At 35.7% G+C, this 20,724-nt stretch overlaps 1 protein-coding gene across 6 annotated transcripts in view; it reads left to right on the top strand.

Moving 5' to 3' along the window:
• Positions 1–20,724, top strand: part of ADGRL3 (adhesion G protein-coupled receptor L3) — an 846,510-nt gene that overhangs the window by 517,404 nt on the left and 308,382 nt on the right. For all 6 annotated transcript variants that reach the window (XM_057547223.1, XM_057547222.1, XM_057547220.1 and 3 more), the window contains one exon: positions 12,956–13,756. In XM_057547223.1, coding sequence (XP_057403206.1) covers positions 12,956–13,756 — 801 coding nt within the window. The remainder of the gene's footprint in view (positions 1–12,955; positions 13,757–20,724) is intronic.

The raw sequence follows: 20,724 nt of genomic DNA, 5'->3' as shown, positions 1-20,724 counted from the left end.
TTCTCTGTAATTTGCAATACAACTTGAAAAAACTTGGCAATGCATGCATATGCTCTCTCATCTCTACCTTTTCTAATTAAGGAACACAATTCAAAAGTATTGCATATAGTACAAATATGGACAGAACTAATATAGAACTAATAACATCTTATTTTTCTAAACAATAACATGACTATATTATATCTATTTTATGAACTGTTGGGGAATGAAGGGAAAATTTACTATTCTTTTTTTTTCCTGTTTCTTCCTTTTGTACAGAATACAATTACCCTTAGTCTGAATTTGTCATTTACTCTAACCACAGGATATAGCGTGAGACGTTAAGGGGGACAAAGGACAACAAGGAAATCACTTTGAGGAAATAGATAAATATATTTATGGAGGTTGAATGGACAATAAAAATAGTTTGGGGGTTAAAAGTGAAGAGAGAAAAAGAGAAACTAGTTCCAAGGAAGTTTGGACATGAACAATGGCAGCTATAATGTGGAATTCAGGACATCGGACCAGGCTGAAGACAAGAGGTCCTGAAGAAGGCCTAGCAGAGTTGTCATCATACAATTCACTTATTTATGGTCTCATAACAGAGAGGAGTAAAGGGAGTATTTTCCACTTGTGTTTTTAGATTGTCACAGGCTGTTTTATAGCAACAAATTTTTCTTGCCAATATAACCCTCAGAACCATTCATATACTTTTTCTTCTTTGCCTTTTTTTTTGGTCTGGTTTTACATTTAATGAGTTGAAGAAACAAACTGCTTATAAATTTTACTTTCCTCCCCATCCGTTAAAATATTCAAAGACATCATGCAGATATGCATTGCATGTATGAATCTATATCACAAGTCCAGATTCTCTTTTGCCACATTTTTCTTTTTACTACAAGCTTAAAATATCGAGAAGCAGAATTAATCACCTCTATGTGGATTTTGTATTAATTCAATAGCTGTTCATCAAGTATGTATTATGTGCCAGGCATTGTGAGCTTGTGAAGGATACAGTGGTAAGCATGTTTTCTGTATGCAGGCAATTTGTTTGTTTGCATGTTTTTTGTTTTTTTTTTCAGGTGAGGGAGGCTTCTAGAATCAGAATTAGATGATGGACAATCACTGGCCAATCCTAAATGTTACTAAGCTTTTCAGTTTCGAATCATGTTTGCCTTGCCAGTTTTTGTTATGGGAGTATGATTTGTGTGTACTTACTTCAACTAAAATTATAGGATATTTTACTTTAGTCTTGAAACTAGCAAATAAATGATGAATGGGCTACAGCCAGTCATGACATAGGCAAGACCCTAATAATTTTCTCCGAAGTACAACTGCCTAATAAATCTTAATTTTGAGTCACCAGCAGTACCAGAGGCACACTTTACTTATGCTACAGTTCATGCCAATTTCTTCACATTAGACCAGGACCAGAGAATTAAAAGTTAAATTTTACCTAATGACACTTGAGGAAAAAAGAGGTAAAAGTTGTTTGAAAAATAAAAATGTCCATTAAATTGTAAGATAGTATTTATACACTATAATAAATATCTTATCAATACTTTTTACCGTATATGCCGTCTTCCTCATTAAGTATTTGTTGGAGAGAGAAATACTAATCACCAAGAGGTTAGGGCAATTGCAATCTAAGTTGAAGAATTTTATGTGGAATAAGACTAAAGTTGTGTGAGTGTACATTTTATGTTGTAGAATATAAATACCTTCATATATAATCCAAAGGATATATATTTAGAGCTATTTCAAGGAACGAAATTAGTTCTAGAAATCCCTTTATAGGCTAGTGCTTGAAAAATGTCAGCTTTAGTGTAAGATTCCACTCCCAACTTCATTGTAGAATGGGCCTCAAGTCCAAACTTTTGAGAATATTCATTAAAAAAAATTTTGTTTGCACTTTTGAAATCACATTTAATTCATTATTTTCATGGGCATTAGTATAATCTTTTATGTTACTTTTTTTAACAGTTGGCTTTTGATTAAATAATTTTTTTAACATCTTTATTGGAGTATAATTGCTTTACAATGGTGTGTTAGTTTCTGCTTTATAACAAAGTGAATCAGTTATACATATACATATATCCCCATATCTCTTCCCTCTTGCATCTCCCTCCCTCCCACCCTCCCTATCCCACCCCTCCAGGTGGTCACAAAGCACGGAGCTGATCTCCCAGTGCTGTGAGGCTGCTTCCCACTAGCTATCTATTTTACATTTGGTAGTGTATATATGTCCATGACACTCTCTCACTTCGTCCCAGCTTACCCTTCCCCCTCCCCGTGTCCTCAAGTCCATTCTCTACGTGTGCGTCTTTATTCCTGTCCGGCCCCTAGGTTCTTCAGAACGATTTTTTTTTTTTTTTTTTTTAGATTCCATATATATGTGTTAGCATACAGTATTTGTTTTTCTCTTTATGACTTACGTCACTCTGTATGACAGACTCTAGGTCCATCCACCTTACTACAAATAACTCAGTATTGTTTCTTGTTATGGCTGAGTAATATTCCATTGTATGTATGTGCCACATCTTCTTTATCCATTCATTTGTCGATGGACACTTAGGTGGCTTCCATGTCCTGGCTAATGTAAATAGAGCTGCAATGAACATTGTGGTACATGCCTCTTTTTGAATTATGGTTTCAGGGTATATGCCCACTAGTGGGATTGCTGGGTCGTATGGTAGTTCTATTTTTAGTTTTTTCAGGAACCTCCATACTGTTCTCCATAGTGGCTGTATCAATTTACATTCTCACCAACAGTGCAAGAGGGTTCCCTTTTCTGCACACCCTCTCCAGCATTTATTGTTTGTAGATTTTTTGATGATGGCCATTCTGACCAGTGTGAGATGATATCTCATTGTAGTTTTGATTTGCATTTCTCTAATGATTAATGATGTTGAGCATTCTTTCATGTGTTTGTTGGCAATCTGTATATCTTCTTTGGAGAAATGTCTATTTAGGTCTTCTGCCCATTTTTGGATTGGATTGTTTGTTTTTTTGATATTGAGCTGCATGAGCTGCTTGTAGATTTTGGAGATTAATCCTTTGTCAGATGCTTCATTTGCTAATATTTTCTCCCATTCTGAGGGTTGTCTTTTCGTCTTGTTTATGGTTTCCTTTGCTGTGCAAAAGCTTTTAAGTTTCATTAGGTCCCATTGTTTATTTTTGTTTTTGATTCCATTTCTCTAGGAGGTGGATCAAAAAGGATCTTGCTGTGATTTATGTCATAGAGTGTTCTACCTATGTTTTCCTCTAAGAGTTTTATAGTGTCTGGCCTAAGATTTAGATCTTTATTCCATTTTGAGTTTATTTTTTTGTATGGTGTTAGGGAGTGTTCTAATTTCATTCTTTTACATGTAGCTGTCCAGTTTTCCCAGCACCACTTATTGAAGAGGGTGTCTTTTCTCCATTGTATATTCTTGCCTCCTTTATCAAATATAAGGTGACCATATGTGCGTCCGTTTAACTCTGGGCTTTCTATCCTGTTCAGTTGATCTATATTTCTGTTTTTGTGCCAGTACCATACTGACTTGATTACTGTAGCTTTGTAGTTTAGTCTGAAGTCAGGGAGCCTGATTCCTCCAGCTCCGTTTTTTCTTTCTCAAGATTGCTTTGGCTATTCGGGGTGATTTGTGTTTCCATACAAATTGTGAAATTTTTTGTTCTAGTTCTGTGAAAAATGCCAGTGGTAGTTCGATAGAGATTGCATTGAATCCGTAGGTTGCCTTAGGTGGTATAGTCATTTTCACAATGTTAATTCTTCCAATCCAGGAACATAGTATATCTCTCCATCTATTTGTGTCATCTTTAATTTCTTTCATCATTGTCTTATAATTTTCTGCATTTAGGTCTTCTGTCTCCTTAGGTAGGTTTATTCCTAGGTATTTTATTCTTTTTGTTGCAATGGTAAATGGGAGTGTTTTCTTAATTTCACTTTCAGATTTTTCATCATTAGTGTAGAGGAATGCAAGAGATTTCTGTGCATTAATTTTGTATCCTGCTACTTTAGCAAATTCATTGATTAGCTCTAGTAGTTCTCTGGTAGCATCTTTAGGATTCTCTATGTGTAGTATCATGTCATCTGCAAACAGTGACATCTTTACTTCTTCTTTTCTGATTTGGATTCCTTTTATTTCTTTTTCTTCTCTGATTGCTGTGGCTAAACCTTTCAAAACTATGTTGAATAATAGTGGTGAGAGTGGGCAACCCTGTCTTGTTCCTGATCTTAGAGGAAATGTTTTCAGTTTTTCACCATTGAGGACTATGTTTACTGTGGGTTTGCCATATATGGCCTTTATTTTGTTGAGGTAAGTTCCCTCTAAGCCTACTTTCTGAAGGGTTTTTATCATAAATGGGTGTTGAATTTTGTCAGAAGCTTTGTCTGCATCTATTGAGATGATCATATGGATTTTCTTCTTCAATTTGTTAATATGGTGTATCACATGGATTGACTTGCATATATTGAAGAATCCTTGCATTCCTGGGATAAACCCCACTTGATCATGGTGTATGATCCTTTTAATGTGCTGTTGGATTCTGTTTGCTAGTATTTTGTTGAGGATATTTGCATCTATGTTCATCAGTGATATTGGCCTGTAGTTTTCTTTCTTTGTGACATCTTTGTCTGGTTTTGGTATCAGGGTGATGGTGGCCTCGTAGAATGAGTTTGGGAGTGTTCCTCCCTCTGCTATATTTTGGAAGAGTTTGAGAAGGATAGGTGTCAGCTCTTCTCTAAATATTTGATAGAATTCTCCTGTGAAGCCATCTGGTCCTGGGCTTCTGTCTGTTGGAAGATTTTTAATCACAGTTTCTATTTTAGTGCTTGTGATTGGTCTGTTTGTATTTTCTATTTCTTCCTGGTTCAGTCTCAGAAGGTTGTGCATTTCTAAGAACTTGTCCATTTCTTCCAGGTTGTCCATTTTTCTGGCATATAGTTGCTTGTAGTAATCTCTCATGATCCTTTGTATTTCTGCAGTGTCAGTTGTTATTCTCCTTTTTCATTTCTAATTCTATTGATTTGAGTCTTCTCCCTTTTTTTCTTGATGAGTCTGGCTAATGGTTCATAATTTTGTTTATCTTCTCAAAGAACCAGCTTTTAGTTTTATTGATCTTTGCTATTGTTTCCTTCATTTCTTTTTCATTTATTTCTGATCTGATCTTTATGATTTTTGTCCTTCTGCTAACTTTGGTTTTTTTTTTTTTTCTTTCTCTAATTCCTTTAGGTGTAATGTTAGATTGTTTATTTGAGATGTTTCTTGTTTCTTGAGGTAGGACTGTATTGCTGTAAACTTCCCTCTCAGAACTGCTTTTGCTGTATCCCATAGGTTTTGGGTCATTGTGTTTTCACTGTCATTTGTTTCTAGGTATATTTTGATATCCTCTTTGATTTCTTCAGTGATGTCTTGGTTATTAAGTAGTGAATTGTTTAGCCTCCATGTGTTTGTATTTTTTACAGATTTTTTTCCTGTAATTGATATCTAGTCTCATAACGTTGTGGTCAGAAAAGATACTTGATACGATTTCAATTTTCTTAAATTTACCAAGGCTTGATTTGTGACCCAAGATATGATCTATCCTGGAGAATGTTCCATGAGCACTTGCGAAGAAAGTGTGTTGGTTGCTTTTGGATGGAATGTCGTATAGATATCAATTACCTCCATCTTGTTTAATGTATCATTAAAAGCTTGTGTTTCCTATTTATTTTCATTTTGGATGATCTGTCCATTGGTGAAATCGGGGTGTTAAAGTCTCCTACTCTGATTGTGTTACTGTTGATTTCTCCTTTTATGGCTGTTAGTATTTGCGTTATGTATTGGGGTGCTCCTATGTCGGGTGCTAATACAATTTTTATATCTTCTTCTTGGATTGATCCCTTGATCATTATGGAGTGTCCTTCTTTGTCTCTTGTAATAGTCTTTATTTTAAAGTCTACTTGTCTGATATGAGAATTGCTACTCCAGGTTTCTTTTGATTTTCTTTTGCATGGAATATCTTTTTCCATCCCCTCACTTTCAGTCTGTATGTGTCCCTAGGTCTGAAGTGGGTCTCTTGTAGTCAGCATACGTATGGGTCTTGTTTTATATCCATTCAGCCAGACTGTGTCTTTTGGTTGGAACATTTAATCCATTTATATTTAAGGTAATTATCTATATGTTTGTTCCTATTACCATTTTCTTAATTGTTTTGGGTTTGTTATTGTAGGTCTTTTCCTTCTCTTGTGTTTCCTGCCTAGAGAAGTTCCTTTAGCATTTGTTGTAAAGCTGGTTTGGTGGTGCTGAATTTTCTTAGCTTTTGCTTGTCTGTAAAGGTTTTAATTTCTCCGTCGAATGTGAATGAGATCCTTGCTGGTTAGAGTAATCTTGGTTGTAGGTTTTTCCCTTTCATCACTCTAAATATGTCCTGCTGCTCCCTTCTGGCTTGCAGAGTTTCTGCTGAAAGATCAGCTGTTAACCTTACGGGGATTCCCTTGTAGGTTATTTTTTGCTTTTCCCTTGCTGCTTTTAATATTTTTTCTGTGTATTTAATTTTTGATAGTTTGATTAATATGTGTCTTGGTGTGTTTTTCCTAGGGTTTATCCTGTATGGGACTCTCTGTGCTTCCTGGACTTGGGTGACTATTTCCTTTCCCATGTTAGGAAGTTTTCAAATATAATCTCTTCAAATAATTTCTCAGTACCTTTCTTTTTCTCTTCTTCTTCTGGGACCCCTATAATTCGAATATTGGTGCAGTTAATGTTGTCCCAGAGGTCTCTGAGACTGTCCTCAATTCTTTTCATTCTTTTTTCTTTATTCTGCTCTGCAGTCGTTATTTCCACTATTTTATCTTCCGGGTCACTTATCCGTTCTTCTGCCTCAGGTATTCTGCTACTGATTCCTTCTAGAGAATTTTTAATTTCCTTTATTGTGTTGTTCATCACTGTTTGTTTGCTCTTTAGTTCTTTTAGTTCCTTGTGAAACGTTTCTTGCATTTTCTCCATTCTATTTCCAAGATTTTGGATCATCTTTACTATCATTATTCTGAATTCTTTTTCAGGTAGACTGCCTATTTCCTCTTCATTTGTTAGGTCTGGTGTGTTTTTACCTTGCTTCTTCATCTGCTGTGTTTTTCTCTGTCTTCTCATTTTGCTTAGCTTACTGTGTTTGGGGTCTCCTTTTCGCAGGCTGCAGGTTCGTAGTTCCTGGTTTTTTTTGGTGTCTGCCCCCAGTGGCTAATGTTGGTTTAGTGGCTTAGGTAGGCTTCCTGGTGGAGGGGACTGGTGTGTGTTCTGGTGGATGAGACTGGATGTTGTCTTTCTGGTGGGCAGTTCCACGTCTGGTGATGTGTTTTGGGGTGCCTGTGACCTTATTATGATTTTCGGCAGCCTCTCTGCTAATGGGTGGGGTTGTGTTCCTGTCTTGCTAGTTGTTTGGCATAGGGTGTCCAGCACTGTAGCTTGCTGGTCATTGAGTGGAGCTGGGTCTTGACGTTGAGATGGAGATCTCTGGGAGATTTTCACCATTTGATATTACGTGGAGCTGGGAGGACTCTGGTGGACCAGTGACCTGAACTTGGGTCTCCCACCTCAGCGGCACAGCCCTGATGCCTAGGTGGAGCACCATCAGCCTGTCGTTCACACAGTTCAGAATAAAAGGGAGAAAAAAAAGAAGGAAAGAAAGAAAAAGATAAAATAAAATAAAATGAAATAAAATAAAATAAAGTTATTAAAATAAAAAATAATTATTAAAAAAATGTTTAAAAAGTAATTTAAAAAAAAAGAAAGAAAGAAAGAACAACGAAACCAAAAAACAAATCCACCAATGATAAGAAGCGCTAAAAACTATTCTAAAAAAAAAGAAAAAACAGAACAACAACAACAACAACAAAGGACAGACAGAACCCTAGGACAAATGGTAAAAAGCAAAGCTATACAGACAAAATCACACATGGAAGCATACACATACACACTCACAAAAAGAGAAAAAGGGAAAAAAGTATATATATCGTTGCTCCCAAAGTCCACCTCCTCAATTTTGGATGATTCATTGTCTATTCAGGTATTCCAGAGGTGCAGGGTACATCAAGTTGATTGTGGAAATTTAATCTGCTGTTTCTGAGGCTGCTGGGAGAGATTTCCCTTTCTCTTCTTTGTTCACACAGCTCCTGTGGTTCAGCTTTGGATTTGGCCCCGCCTCTAAGTGTAGGTCGCCTGAGGGGGGTCTGTTCTTCCCTCAGACAGGATGGGGTTAAAGTAGCAGCTGATTCGGGGGCTCTGGCTCACTCAGGCCAGCGGGGAGGGAGGGGTACGGAGTGCGGGGTGAGCCTGTGGCGGCAGAGGTCGGCATGATGTTGCAGCAGACTGAGGTGCGCCATGTGTTCTCCCGGGGAAGTTGTCCTTGGATCACGGGACCCTGGAGGTGGTGGGCTGCACAGCCTCCCGAGAGGGGAGGTGTGGATAGTGAACTGTGCTTGCACACAGGCTTCTTGTTGGCTGCAGCAGCAGCCTTAGCGTCCCATGCCCGTCTCTGGTGTCCGTGCTGATAGCCACGGCTCGTGCTCGTCTCTGGAGCTCCTTTAGGCAGCACTCTTAATCCCCTCTCCTTGTGCACCAGGAAACAAAGAGGCAAGAAAAAGTCCCTTACCTCTTCGGCAGGTCCAGACCTTTTCCCTGACACACTCCCAGCTAGCCGTGGCGCACTAATCCCCTCAGGCTGTTTTCACGCAGCCAACCCCAGTCCTCTCCCTGGGATCCAACCTCCGAAGCCCGAGCCTCAGCTCCCAGCCCCCGCCCGCCCCGGCGGGGGAGCAGACAAGCCTCTCTGGCTGGTGAGTGCTGGTCGGTACCAATCCTCTGTGCTAGAGTCTCTCTGCTTTACCCTCTGCACCCCTGTTGCTGCACTCTCCTCCGTGGCGCTGAAGCTTCCCGCCTCCGCCTCCTGCAGTCTCCACCCGGGAAAGGGCTTCTAGTGTGTGGAAACCTTTCCTCCTACACAGCTCCCTCCCACTGGTGCAGGTCCCATCCCTATTTTGTCTCTGTTTTTTCTTTTTTCTTTTGCCCTACCCAGGTACGTGGGGAGTTTCATGTCTTTTGGGAGGTCTGAGGTCTTCTGCCAGCGTTCAGTCGGTGTTCTGTAGGAGTTGTTCCACATGTAGATATATTTCTGATGTGTTTCTGCCATCTTGAAGCTCCTCTGATTAAATAATTTTTAAGGTGCTTAGTTATGCTTCTTCTAGTTGTCAGTCTGAACTCAGGTTTGTTAGTAATCTAGCCATAGCATGAAGTGCATCTCTTAGGTAAAGCTTTTAACTGACCTATAATGAGGCATACAGTCCAGTGAACACTACAGTTACTTGATAAAAATCCATAATTGAGAATGATGATAAATTTTAACAGTATGAGTATCATAGAGTTTTTTTAAGAGTCCTAGAAATATTGTTAAAGATAAGATTTGTAAATTAATGAGATAAGGAATCTTAAAACGATAACCCCATTTACAACTTCCTAAGCATAACTTTTCATATATACCATTTTTGTTTTCTAACACGTGTGATACTGAGCTTTCAAAAGAAGTCAATGGAGAGAAATGAGTGTGATTTTGCCAACTATTGAAGACATGAGCTTAGGTCAATGCACAAAAATCTCACCTAAAAATAACTATCCAAAACGGTATTTCTCCCTTGTTTTAAAAATTTCCTGTAGTTTTATTTATTGTGCATAGTAGCTCAATTTATCCCTTCCACTGAAATTATCTTAGATTTGTATCACTTGCAATCTGTGATTTTTTTTCAAAGTTTGCATTATGAACCCCTTCTTTCCTGACTCTTTCTCTCTTTTTTCCCATTGATTCTTTTTTTTTTTTTCTTGTGATCTAGGCAAATTGTCTCCAATGAGACAGATGTTTATAAGATAAAGAAGATGCTGCTTGACGAGTTTCATGAATATGTTATAATTTCCCTGAATTTTCCATGACTTGTATTAGTCAATATCTTAAAATAATAATGGAATCTAATTTGAAAGATACATAACCATAATGTGTTTGAGGATACTAATTTATTCTTTTAAGAGTTTGTTGAAAGACTCACTTAAGAATTTCAGAAAAGCCCAGGGGAGGTGGCTCATTATTTATATCAACCTTTGGATACAGATTTTTCTGAAAGACAGTATTTTTCCACAATAATATAAAATATCATTGAATGGGAGGAATAGAACTTTCTTCAATAAGGATTCTAATTATGTTTATTCAGAATGAGAGCATTCCCTGTTAATGTGTCATCCCATGAAGTACATTTCTCATAATACTGACAAGTTATAGAAAATATTAGGCCTTAGGAAATGAATTACAGAGTAGTTTCTTCTGAAGAGATCAATTCTTGAGATGGGTAAAAAGCAAGACTATTATGTTAAATAGTGATATAATCTATAATATTTAATAAATGAGACTATCCCAGCTATCTGAAAGCTTTCTATGTATAGTTACCAACCTGTCTTTCCAATGGAAAATATTTGTGTTATTATTATGAATATTGTATTCCCTATGTCTATAATTTGGAATGGTATGTTTATTCAGTCTTAGCTTGATTAACTTTTGCCTTATTTTTTCCAAGTTTGTACTGTATTTTTAAGCTTATAATGTGATTGTTTCTTAAAAAATAATTTTATAGAGGAATGGGTTTTTTAAAAAAACATAATGTTCAATAAAGCAAGTATGAGTGAAATAAATTATTTACTTTCAGTTTGGAAGAGGTGAATAAAAAGTGCTTGGCCAATATCGTACCATTAATCTATTCTCTTTTCTCCTTTCTCTCTTTACTTCTCTCTCTCCAATAGAAGTGGAACAAAAAGGTAATTAAATACCTTTCATAAATTATATACTATTTATAGGCTAAGTTATTTAACAGTTTAACATCTAGTTAAAATAATTTTGTTATTAATTCTTATCTATTTTATGAAAATTTATTTACTACTTCTGCTGCTCAACTTCACTTTAGTCTGTTGTACTGACCAGTGCTGGTTTGATTTTTTTAATCCTGAAACAGTTTAATAGTGTAAAATTTTCAACCGTGCATTCTATTCCTCTTTATTTAAGCAGTTAGAAAACGGTAGATGGTTTTGGATAGTAACTACTTTAGATTTGTTTTTATTTCTATACTAGATAATTTTCCATAGCTCTGGTGTGGTTCCCCTGTTCCTTTAATTTTTAACTATTAGGGGAAAAGGGGAGATGGTTTTCTAAAATACCTTAAAATAAATTGCTTTAGTAACCAAGGGCTGATTATTAACTAACATAAAGTTTATATACAATTTTGACAATAATACCTCCCCATCCTTTATAATTATAGACATCATATTAGAATCCTGAGAAATTCTTCTAATAATCAGTTTTATTATTGAGTATAATTTGATGATGGCCCTCTATCCTTGCTATGGAAGATTTTGATAGTTAACTTTTCCCCTAAACTTTTCATTTTTCCAAAAGTAAAACTTTGGGCATTTTAATAATGTACTTTCCTTTTTAATAATCTGTAAACCCTAGCTGAGTTTCATCTTAGATTGTTTTCCATTGGATGTAGGTTTATAGTTGTTGTTAAAGAGCTAATCACTAATACCAAGAGAATAATACTTTAATCATTAAAATATGGGTCAACATCCAAATTTCTTGTGATTTCCTAATTTCTCCTCCCAAGACACTTCTAATCATTTCAAACATAACAGTGGACTGCATGATTATTTTTCAGTGTGTTTGCTCTGCAAAAATATTGGAGCACTGTTTCCCATAGTAGGTTCAGCAGAACATTACGCCCCATCAGGCTCTGTAGAAAGGGTTCCATGATCAAATTAGTTTGTGAAATTTGCTCACCCTCCCCACTTCCATCTTGGAGATTCACTAATGTACCTCAGCTATTAGAATCCTGATATTATGTTTAATATGATATTTCTTAAACACATATGGCTAGGAATCCCTGGTTTCTTTCTGTGTAATATGTGGCCAAAACACTTAAAACAGGTGCTTCAAGGACCTCCCTTTGGGAAACATTGCTTTTTAGCCCCTTCATTACAGATCAATCAGCCAAGTTTTGTTTTTTTACCACCACTCATATGATGTGCTACTGAATCATACTAAAAATCAACTGAATCAGATAATTCCTGCCCATTTTCAGTCTGAAGTATGAGCAGCAAAATATTGTAGCAAGTAATCTTGTTTTTTAATGTTCTTCTCATGTAACAGTAAAAGGTACATGTTTTTAAGTTCCAATACTACTGTATTTAACAGGACATTTTTAACTGATTAAAATCTAGATCTTGGGTTCTTCTCTGTAACCTTTCACCTTTTCTTCTTTCTTTATTCCTTCTTTCCTTTCTTTTTCTTCCTTTCTCTTTTTCCTTCCAATATCCATCCATCACTCATTTTTAATTGTGTGGGTTGCATGCTCTGTGTGTGCTATAGCAGCTTTAAGAGCTTTTTTCCTAGAAGGCTCAGTGGCCTGTATTACAGGGCTTTTCTTTTCCCTTATTATTATATTTTAATTACTATTGTATTTTCATATGCTTCTTAATAAGTATAGAATAGTTAATAGTGTCAGAATGAAAACAACATCTTTAAAAATTCCAAATAAGATATATAAAACCATCACATATAAAAATTTATATTTGCTATATGTCTATAGAATACATAGACATAAGTCACATTTATATATATAGCATATCCAAAATTATTGTAACACACTTGCAAAGGTAAAAAGCAAAGGAAAGCACAGCCACTCTTTAAAAGGCCAAATTTTTTTAGCAAATGAAATCAAAATGATTATGAACAAATGTCAAAATTAATGTGGAAGACTACTTTATATTCTCAGAAGAATACAGCAAAATAATTAAGTGGTGGTGGGTATTTCTTGTTAGAGTTGAATTCCATTTGGTGAAAAATAAGAATATATGACAAAATATTAAAATTAATACATTTATTATTTTGACTCTTTCCCTTCCAACAGTTTTTCTTTGTCCTGGACTACTAAAAGGAGTATACCAGAGTGAACATTTGTTTGAGTCCGACCACCAATCTGGGGCATGGTGCAAAGACCCTCTGCAGGCTTCTGACAAGATATATTATATGCCCTGGACCCCCTACAGGACTGATACCCTGACTGAGTACTCATCCAAGGATGACTTCATTGCTGGAAGGCCAACTACAACCTACAAGCTCCCTCACAGGGTGGATGGCACAGGATTTGTAGTGTATGACGGAGCTTTGTTCTTCAATAAAGAGCGCACCAGGAACATAGTAAAGTTTGATTTGCGGACTAGGATAAAGAGTGGAGAGGCTATCATAGCAAACGCCAATTACCATGATACCTCCCCTTACCGTTGGGGAGGCAAATCTGACATAGACCTGGCAGTGGATGAGAATGGGCTATGGGTAATCTATGCAACAGAACAAAACAATGGTAAAATTGTCATTAGTCAGTTGAACCCTTACACCCTACGGATTGAAGGGACATGGGATACTGCATATGATAAAAGGTCAGCTTCCAACGCATTTATGATATGTGGGATTCTGTATGTGGTCAAATCTGTATACGAGGATGATGACAATGAGGCCACAGGGAATAAGATTGACTACATTTACAACACCGACCAAAGTAAGGATAGTTTGGTGGATGTACCCTTTCCCAATTCCTACCAGTACATAGCAGCTGTGGATTACAATCCCAGGGACAACCTTCTTTATGTATGGAATAACTATCACGTCGTGAAATATTCTTTGGATTTTGGACCTCTGGATAGTAGATCAGGTAAGTTTGACTTTTGATGGTACTTTAAGGGGAAATATTTACAACTTGCTCTTAGTAAGTTGATTGTATATTTTGATTAGACATCCTTTTGTGGTCTTTCTTCTGGCCTGTGTATTGAAAGTTATTCATTGTCTTTTCAGCTAAAACGTCGTTGCTGTTAATCACTTTCAACTTTAAAAAAGTATAGACATAAGAAACTGACTCTTCCTCCTCTGTGCAGCTAGTCTCCAACCTTCAGCCCTTCTTTGAAGGGCATTTTCATTATCAGCTACTTAGTTCTTTGTGTAGTGAAGTACACAAAACCTTTGCAAAAATAGAATGCCATCCCATCTAATTAACTGTGACATGCCCTGCGAAGTGCTCTCCACTTGGAAAATGTCAAAGGGTTGGCTTGATATAATTCTTCAGGAGGCCTGCACCAATATATTCAACTCACCAAGAGCATCATATATGACCACCCCTACTGGGAATATTGTCGGTTTGACTGTACACATGTCTGAGTGTATCTAATTAATACATACAGAAAAATGTTCATAACTGATACAGACAAAAAAATAGATCTCAATTTTATACGAAACAGCAGTGCAAAACTCAGCTTTGAAAAAAATGAGACAAGCTTTAATTCCCATTCTTTAAAATTGTATTTTTCCTCTCTAGGACATACTGTTTACTTTTAATATTGTTTAAAGACAGTCATAAATTGCTGTATCTTTTATATTTCTATTTGCACAAGTGAGCAGAATTATCTTAGTCTAAAGTTAAATTATTTTAACTAGCAATAATATTGTTCATCCTGATAAAGTATAATGGAAAAGTAAGATATAGGTGTCTGAATTTTGATAGTAACATAGCAATTCATAGTTTAATTTTTTTCTTCTAGTGCTTACATGTTAATATTTCTTATTTTCTGCATTGCTTTTACTAGCATGTCATTCTGCTTACTAACTTACTTCACTATATACATATCTTCTTATACAATTAGATTCTAAGTGCCATAGAGCCAGTAATCTTGCCTTACTCATATTTTTATTATTTTTCATCTGACCATTATTTCTGCCTTCTTAGACACTAGTGTCATATATGGCATATAGAAAATAAAGGCTCAGTAATTTTTTGTTGAATGAATGAATGGATGAATGAATGAATGCCTTTCCACTTCTCACTGTGATAGAATGTCAAATTGGGTGGCATTTTCTCTAATCCCTGTAAGAGTGACAGCAATTCTTTCCATGGCCAGCAATGCTGATATTATGTTGAATTGCTTTGTGTGGAAGGAGAAGCCTAATATGCAACAGCAGCAGAAGCAACTTCTCCTTACTAAGTTCTCAAAAATCTCGTAGACCTGGCTAACCTCTGTACAGGTAAGGTTTCTCAATCCAACACACCCTTCAATTAAAAACCTAAGCAAATCATCTGGAATATTCTGGGAAGACAGTTCTTTCAGATCTGTGATGTTCTTAAACCAAAATTCATATTTTGGCAGTGAAAACTCTTGACGAGCGGTTCTTAGCCTTTTTTGACTTTTAATTGTAACTGGAGTAATTTCTAATTGCCTCCAAAGGAATAACATATAACTCACCGTCTTTTAATGTTCGTGAATAAGGGGCAGTAACGTATATTAATTTTATTTATTGGAAAGATCATGCATTATTTTTGTTTAGAATAATAGATAGGTTAAAATTAATTAGCATTCCAGGTTTTGATTTGATGGACTGAAGCAAATTCTTAGCTTAGTTTTTATAAATTATCCTTAAAAAGATGATACCATGGCCTCATGAATTTAGAGACTTGCCAAAAAATATTTCTAACGTACATTAATAAAATTATGTGTGTATCCATATATATGATGTCATTGTAATTGTGGACATAGGAAAATTATACCACTCATTTAATTTTGTTTGTTTGTTTGATTATGGGAGTTAAATTATCAGCCATCTTGCCCACTTGTACTAGTGCTCCTATTTGTTAAAAGCATGCTTTTAAAGTGACAAACACTGAAAAATGATGAAGTTCAGCTTTTGAAACAAATTCCTAACTTAAGCCAGGAGATTCAGTTTTCACTCTTTTTAAATGACAGTGAAGCTCTCTTATGTTTTGCAAAGAGTGAGATTTCAGCTGTATTAAATTTGTATATATGATCACAAGAAAAATCAATTTTCATGCATGAATGCTCAAATTAAAAAGCTAGTACTTTGGTGTGGACTTAGCAGTTTAGAGGTAGAAAGCATAAGTGTAGAATAATAATAAGTGTACATTTTATGCATGAATATGAGAATTTCAGTTAGCATTAATGGAGGCTGTTCACCTTATTCTACACAAAGTTTCAACTGGGTGTTTCTCTTTAGTATAAATTACATTGACATTTTTCAAAGAAATTCCCTTTAATGAATTCTTATTATGGATCTTCTTATGTGTCTATGTATGGAAACCAACTCACTATAAATATGTTAGGGTCAAAAAGACTAATTCTAAGTCCATAGATCTATAGTATATTTTCTGTTGCTGTCTGTTGGAAGCAAGCTGAGTATTTTTGCTCTGATTTCAGCTGAGCTCTAATCACTGAAAAGTCACACTTTTGAAGTTTTTATGTAAAGAGGTATCTGTGTTTTACTTCTACTGAATATTACTATTCTGTAAATTAAAAGTTCTGGGTGTTAGAAGTTGAGACAAATATGTTCTCTCAGATGTATAAAAATCCTCAGGTGAAGCATACATGGAGGTGGCATACTGCTTCTGAACATGGGTCTGGGAGCCTGAAGGACTTGTGTTTTAATTCTGCCTCAGGTGCTTGTTTGACTATAGGCAGGCTACTGAGCCTCTTGGTCTTAGTTTCCTCAACTATAAAATGGAAAAAAAATAATACCTATCTCGGAAGATTATTGTTATGATATATGTAATAGGCATAGCAAAATTAACATAAAATCTACATGCCAACCCTACAAGGACCATTATTATCCATATTATCTGATTGAGGGGCTTAAGGCACTACAGCTTGTATAATTTATTTAAAAATTACTCAGCTATTAAAATGCAGCCCAACTTGAGATTCATGCTCTCTTCCATGACACTAGTAGTGGAAAGTATGCCTACTGAAGCTATGTGTCTAGATGCATTCACTTGACATAAGTGATCTCAGTATCCCCATGTGCCAGACACTCTCCAGATGCAAATCTAATTTGTAGTTCTCATGATTAGATAATTACCATAGATCTGCACTCCAAACAATTGCCTCTATTTTTCAATGGTGAAATCATACTGTGTCAAGATTTGTTGAATAATTTAAGAAATAAATAAATGAATTATTATATATATATATATTAAACCTTCTTATTCAGCATATTATGGGAATGGGAGTATTAGTCCTAACATTTGTTTTATTAAGATTACATGTATGCTTCTCAGGTAGTCCTCTTCACAGTTTGCCATGCACTCCTATGATCTAGAAGTGTTATGTCACCCCATTTATTCCCCACACACCACCCATAACTACTTCTCCTCTTCACTCAGATTGTAGCGATATTTGGTAACCTAAAGGAAGTTTCATCTGTTAAAAAGGCCAAAGCACTTTAACACCTAATGCACTTTCTTCCAGAAGAAATAATGAGAGAAATTAGTCAGTATTTACAATGGGAAAGAAAGTGAACAACTGTTCAATGAATTTTATTTTCGGAACATATTCTCAAACTTTTCGGTTAATGAATTACAGGAATTTTTTCAACTTAGAGAAAATAGAAAGTGTATTCAAGTGCATAAGTGTGTTCCTTTGAAAATACATTTTGTCTGCAGAACAGGTGATTGATTCGGTTTTGGACACCAGTATCAAAAATGCCTGTAAGCATTAGCACCTGAGGATAAAGTAAATATGAAAGTGCTATTTTTTTTTTCTGAGCAGAGAACTAGCAAATCTAGAATTTTTCTCAAACGTACTTGTAACTGAGCCTTTTTCCTGTCTTATAAAATACGATAAAACTATACATTCATCACTGCCTCCAATTGGCTATCTTTTGTAAGATACACATTAAAAACCTCCAAACAATACTTAGCTATTTCACAAGTTATTTGAGTGATTCTCATGTCAGCATCATAATTCTAAAATCCTACCTGATGTCCTGATATATCCGGTGTGAGGGAATTAAATAGTTGCTTTACTTGCCTTTAGTTAACTGGTGTTGAATGACTTTCACTCTTGAGTTCTTTCTCCTAAACCACCTCGTGCTGAGTTCATTATTCATTGATAAACAGGAGATGTGAGGTATTCGCTTTGACTCTTCCATTTTGTTTCTGAAGTGTCCACTGAATAATCTAAACTTTCCTTGTCAAATATACAAATATTTTCCACTCTTTCCTACTGAAGGAAGAAGAAGTAGGCTCAGGTTGATTATAAGAATAGACAGAGAAGCCCAGAGCCAAAAATTGTCTGCAATTAGTGTGTCTAACAGATCTAAAAATCTATTGGTTGAGGTTTAGTGAAACACATCAAGCAGTCAGTATGAACCACAAATAATAAGGACCTGTAGCTACTGTCTGGTGCCTGCTCTTCTGCTTCCCAAATACAGTCCACATTTTCTTGAAAGCCATTTGAGGTTATGTAAATGTAATCATTCTTGTATAGATAGTAGACTCTAAAACCACAACAAAAAGCCTACACATAACAGTTTAACAATGCAGATAAGGTTGAACCTTCTGTCCTTATAATATGCTAATTAAGTGCATCTGTGTCTCCAGTAAAAGCTGTGGCTATGTAGTGATGAATAAGAACTTTAAACACACATGACACCTCGTTAAAATGTAATTTTCACATCATATATCTGAGCCCTTTACTTTGACAGCTGAGTAATGTGAGTGCCGGGCAGAGAATCTTGAACATTTCGAAACTGTCACGTGTGTAATAAGTAGCTGAATCTGCTTCCTGAACGATTTAGTTAAATATGTTGCACCCTAGTCACAAAATAGAGCCTGAAAGTAGTGGGATTTTAAATCAAACTTGTCCTCAGTGTATGGGTTATGATTGCTTCACAGTTCCACTTGAGATGCCACATTGTCTCTACATCTATCTTAGTAGCTGAGTGAACTTTACAGAAAGAAAAAAATAGCTACTTGTTGCTAATTTCATCCAGGTCTGTATTTTTATGCATCATCTGTTTGCCTGTCTGCAGAGGAGCCCTCTCTTTTTCTCTCCAATGCTTCTTCATTGCCTGTAGTGACAGCTGCTGCCTGAAGGGCATTGCTGCTGGTGATTTTTGAGGGAGCACAGCCAAAACTTGCAAAATTTGCAATAGCTATTCCATTGCCACTTAACATCAGCTGAATTCTCTTATGTTTGTTTTTACATGTCTTGTATTTTTCTTCTTCATAATTGAAGGCTAAACCTTTCCTAGAACAACACCTTCTGCTTTTCGGGCTCTGAATATCAACATCGCAGTCCTGTACAAAGTACAGCTAGCTGGACCTGGCTTTGTACAGCTGAGCCCTGCTTTGTACAGCTGATCCCAGCTTTGTACAGCTGAGCCCGGTGTTAGCCATTCATCCCACATCTAGGTGACCCTCCTAATAAAGGAGACAAGCTGCAAGGTTCACAAATGTTACTAACTTATTAATTTTTTTTTCCTACAGAGTGATGTCCCTGATAAATGTATAATTATTAGGACAGTAATCATGATTATTTCTACATGTAGCTCACAGTCATAAAAGATGACTTACTTGTGAATAAGCTTCCCACTCACACCAGCTGTCTTTTCTGTAGCCATTTCACTGCTCATTAGCACATCCACCAGAGGGCAGGCAGGTGGAACTGAAATAGTTTGGCTGCTCGTTATTAGCACATCTTGTCAGGGTTGGCAATAGTGATTATAATGGGATTTCTGGTTATCGAGGGGTTCCACTTTAGAATACTCTGCTTCTATCCATATTAACACAAATAAGTGAGAATTAACTTTATTATATAGCAAACTCTGACATTTGCTTTATTTCTCTGTTTTTTTTTTAATTTTAGACAATGAACAAATACCTTAGAATAGGGTTGCCAAGCAAAAATATGAATTTAAGCAGAAGAGTATTTCCCTCTTAATAACTACTTTCCACCACAGAGCTAAATTCTCAGATAATAATGATTAATGACCAAAAATTTAAGATACCTAAATTACCTGAATAATCTACCATGTTGTATAATTTTATGGGATGAGACATGTCAGATTTCGCTGAAAACAAATGGATAATATCTTTTTTGTTTGCTTAATAAGAACTTGCCTGTTTCTCTTAATTCCCTTCAGTAATACAAATTCATAGCCAAACTCTATGCATCCACTTACCCCAATGAAAATACAAATTAAAATTATCTAGTACTTTCTCTCTGAAGTGTCATGTGACTGAAATATTTTAGCCTTAAAATTTGGATTTTTAAAGCTAATGTTAGAAAAAACAATTCTACCAAAAATATACAAATGCAAGTGAAGTTAGGTATTTGTTGATTTCATAACTTAGAATTATCTCTTATGCTAATTTTTAAAATAAGAAATGTTTCTGAAGAAAATTTTGCCTTTGAGAGAAAATGGCACTTAAAAATACTTTGTTCAATAAAAATATAAAATCATAAACTTTTAAAATTTTTGAAAACAAAATTTCAAAATCTATGATAATTTTGCTATATAGTATACATATTTACATATTAAACAAAAAAAGAGACTTTTATATTTTATAGAGAAACCCACTGAGAGAAATCTGAGACAAATAGTGATTATAGTGGGGAAGGGGTTTCTGAAAATTCATTTTTTATTTTGATACAAAAAAATAAATCCTTCAACCTGTTTGTGGAGAAGAAGCTTGAAAGTGGAGTTGGAAATATTAAGATAAGGTCAAAGGTGAAAAGTGAAACTCAGGCACAAAATCAAACCTGCTGCAGAAAGCAGAAGCAGGGAGCCAGACTGGGCTTAAGTCAGAAGTCCAATGATTGATTGATAGGTCTTTCTTCC

This window comes from Balaenoptera acutorostrata, chromosome 5 (genome assembly GCF_949987535.1).
Source record: "Balaenoptera acutorostrata chromosome 5, mBalAcu1.1, whole genome shotgun sequence".
NCBI classification, from domain to species: domain Eukaryota; kingdom Metazoa; phylum Chordata; class Mammalia; order Artiodactyla; family Balaenopteridae; genus Balaenoptera; species Balaenoptera acutorostrata.
The sequence above is the reverse complement of the archived record's forward strand: the minus strand, read 5'-3'. Positions and strand labels throughout refer to the sequence as shown.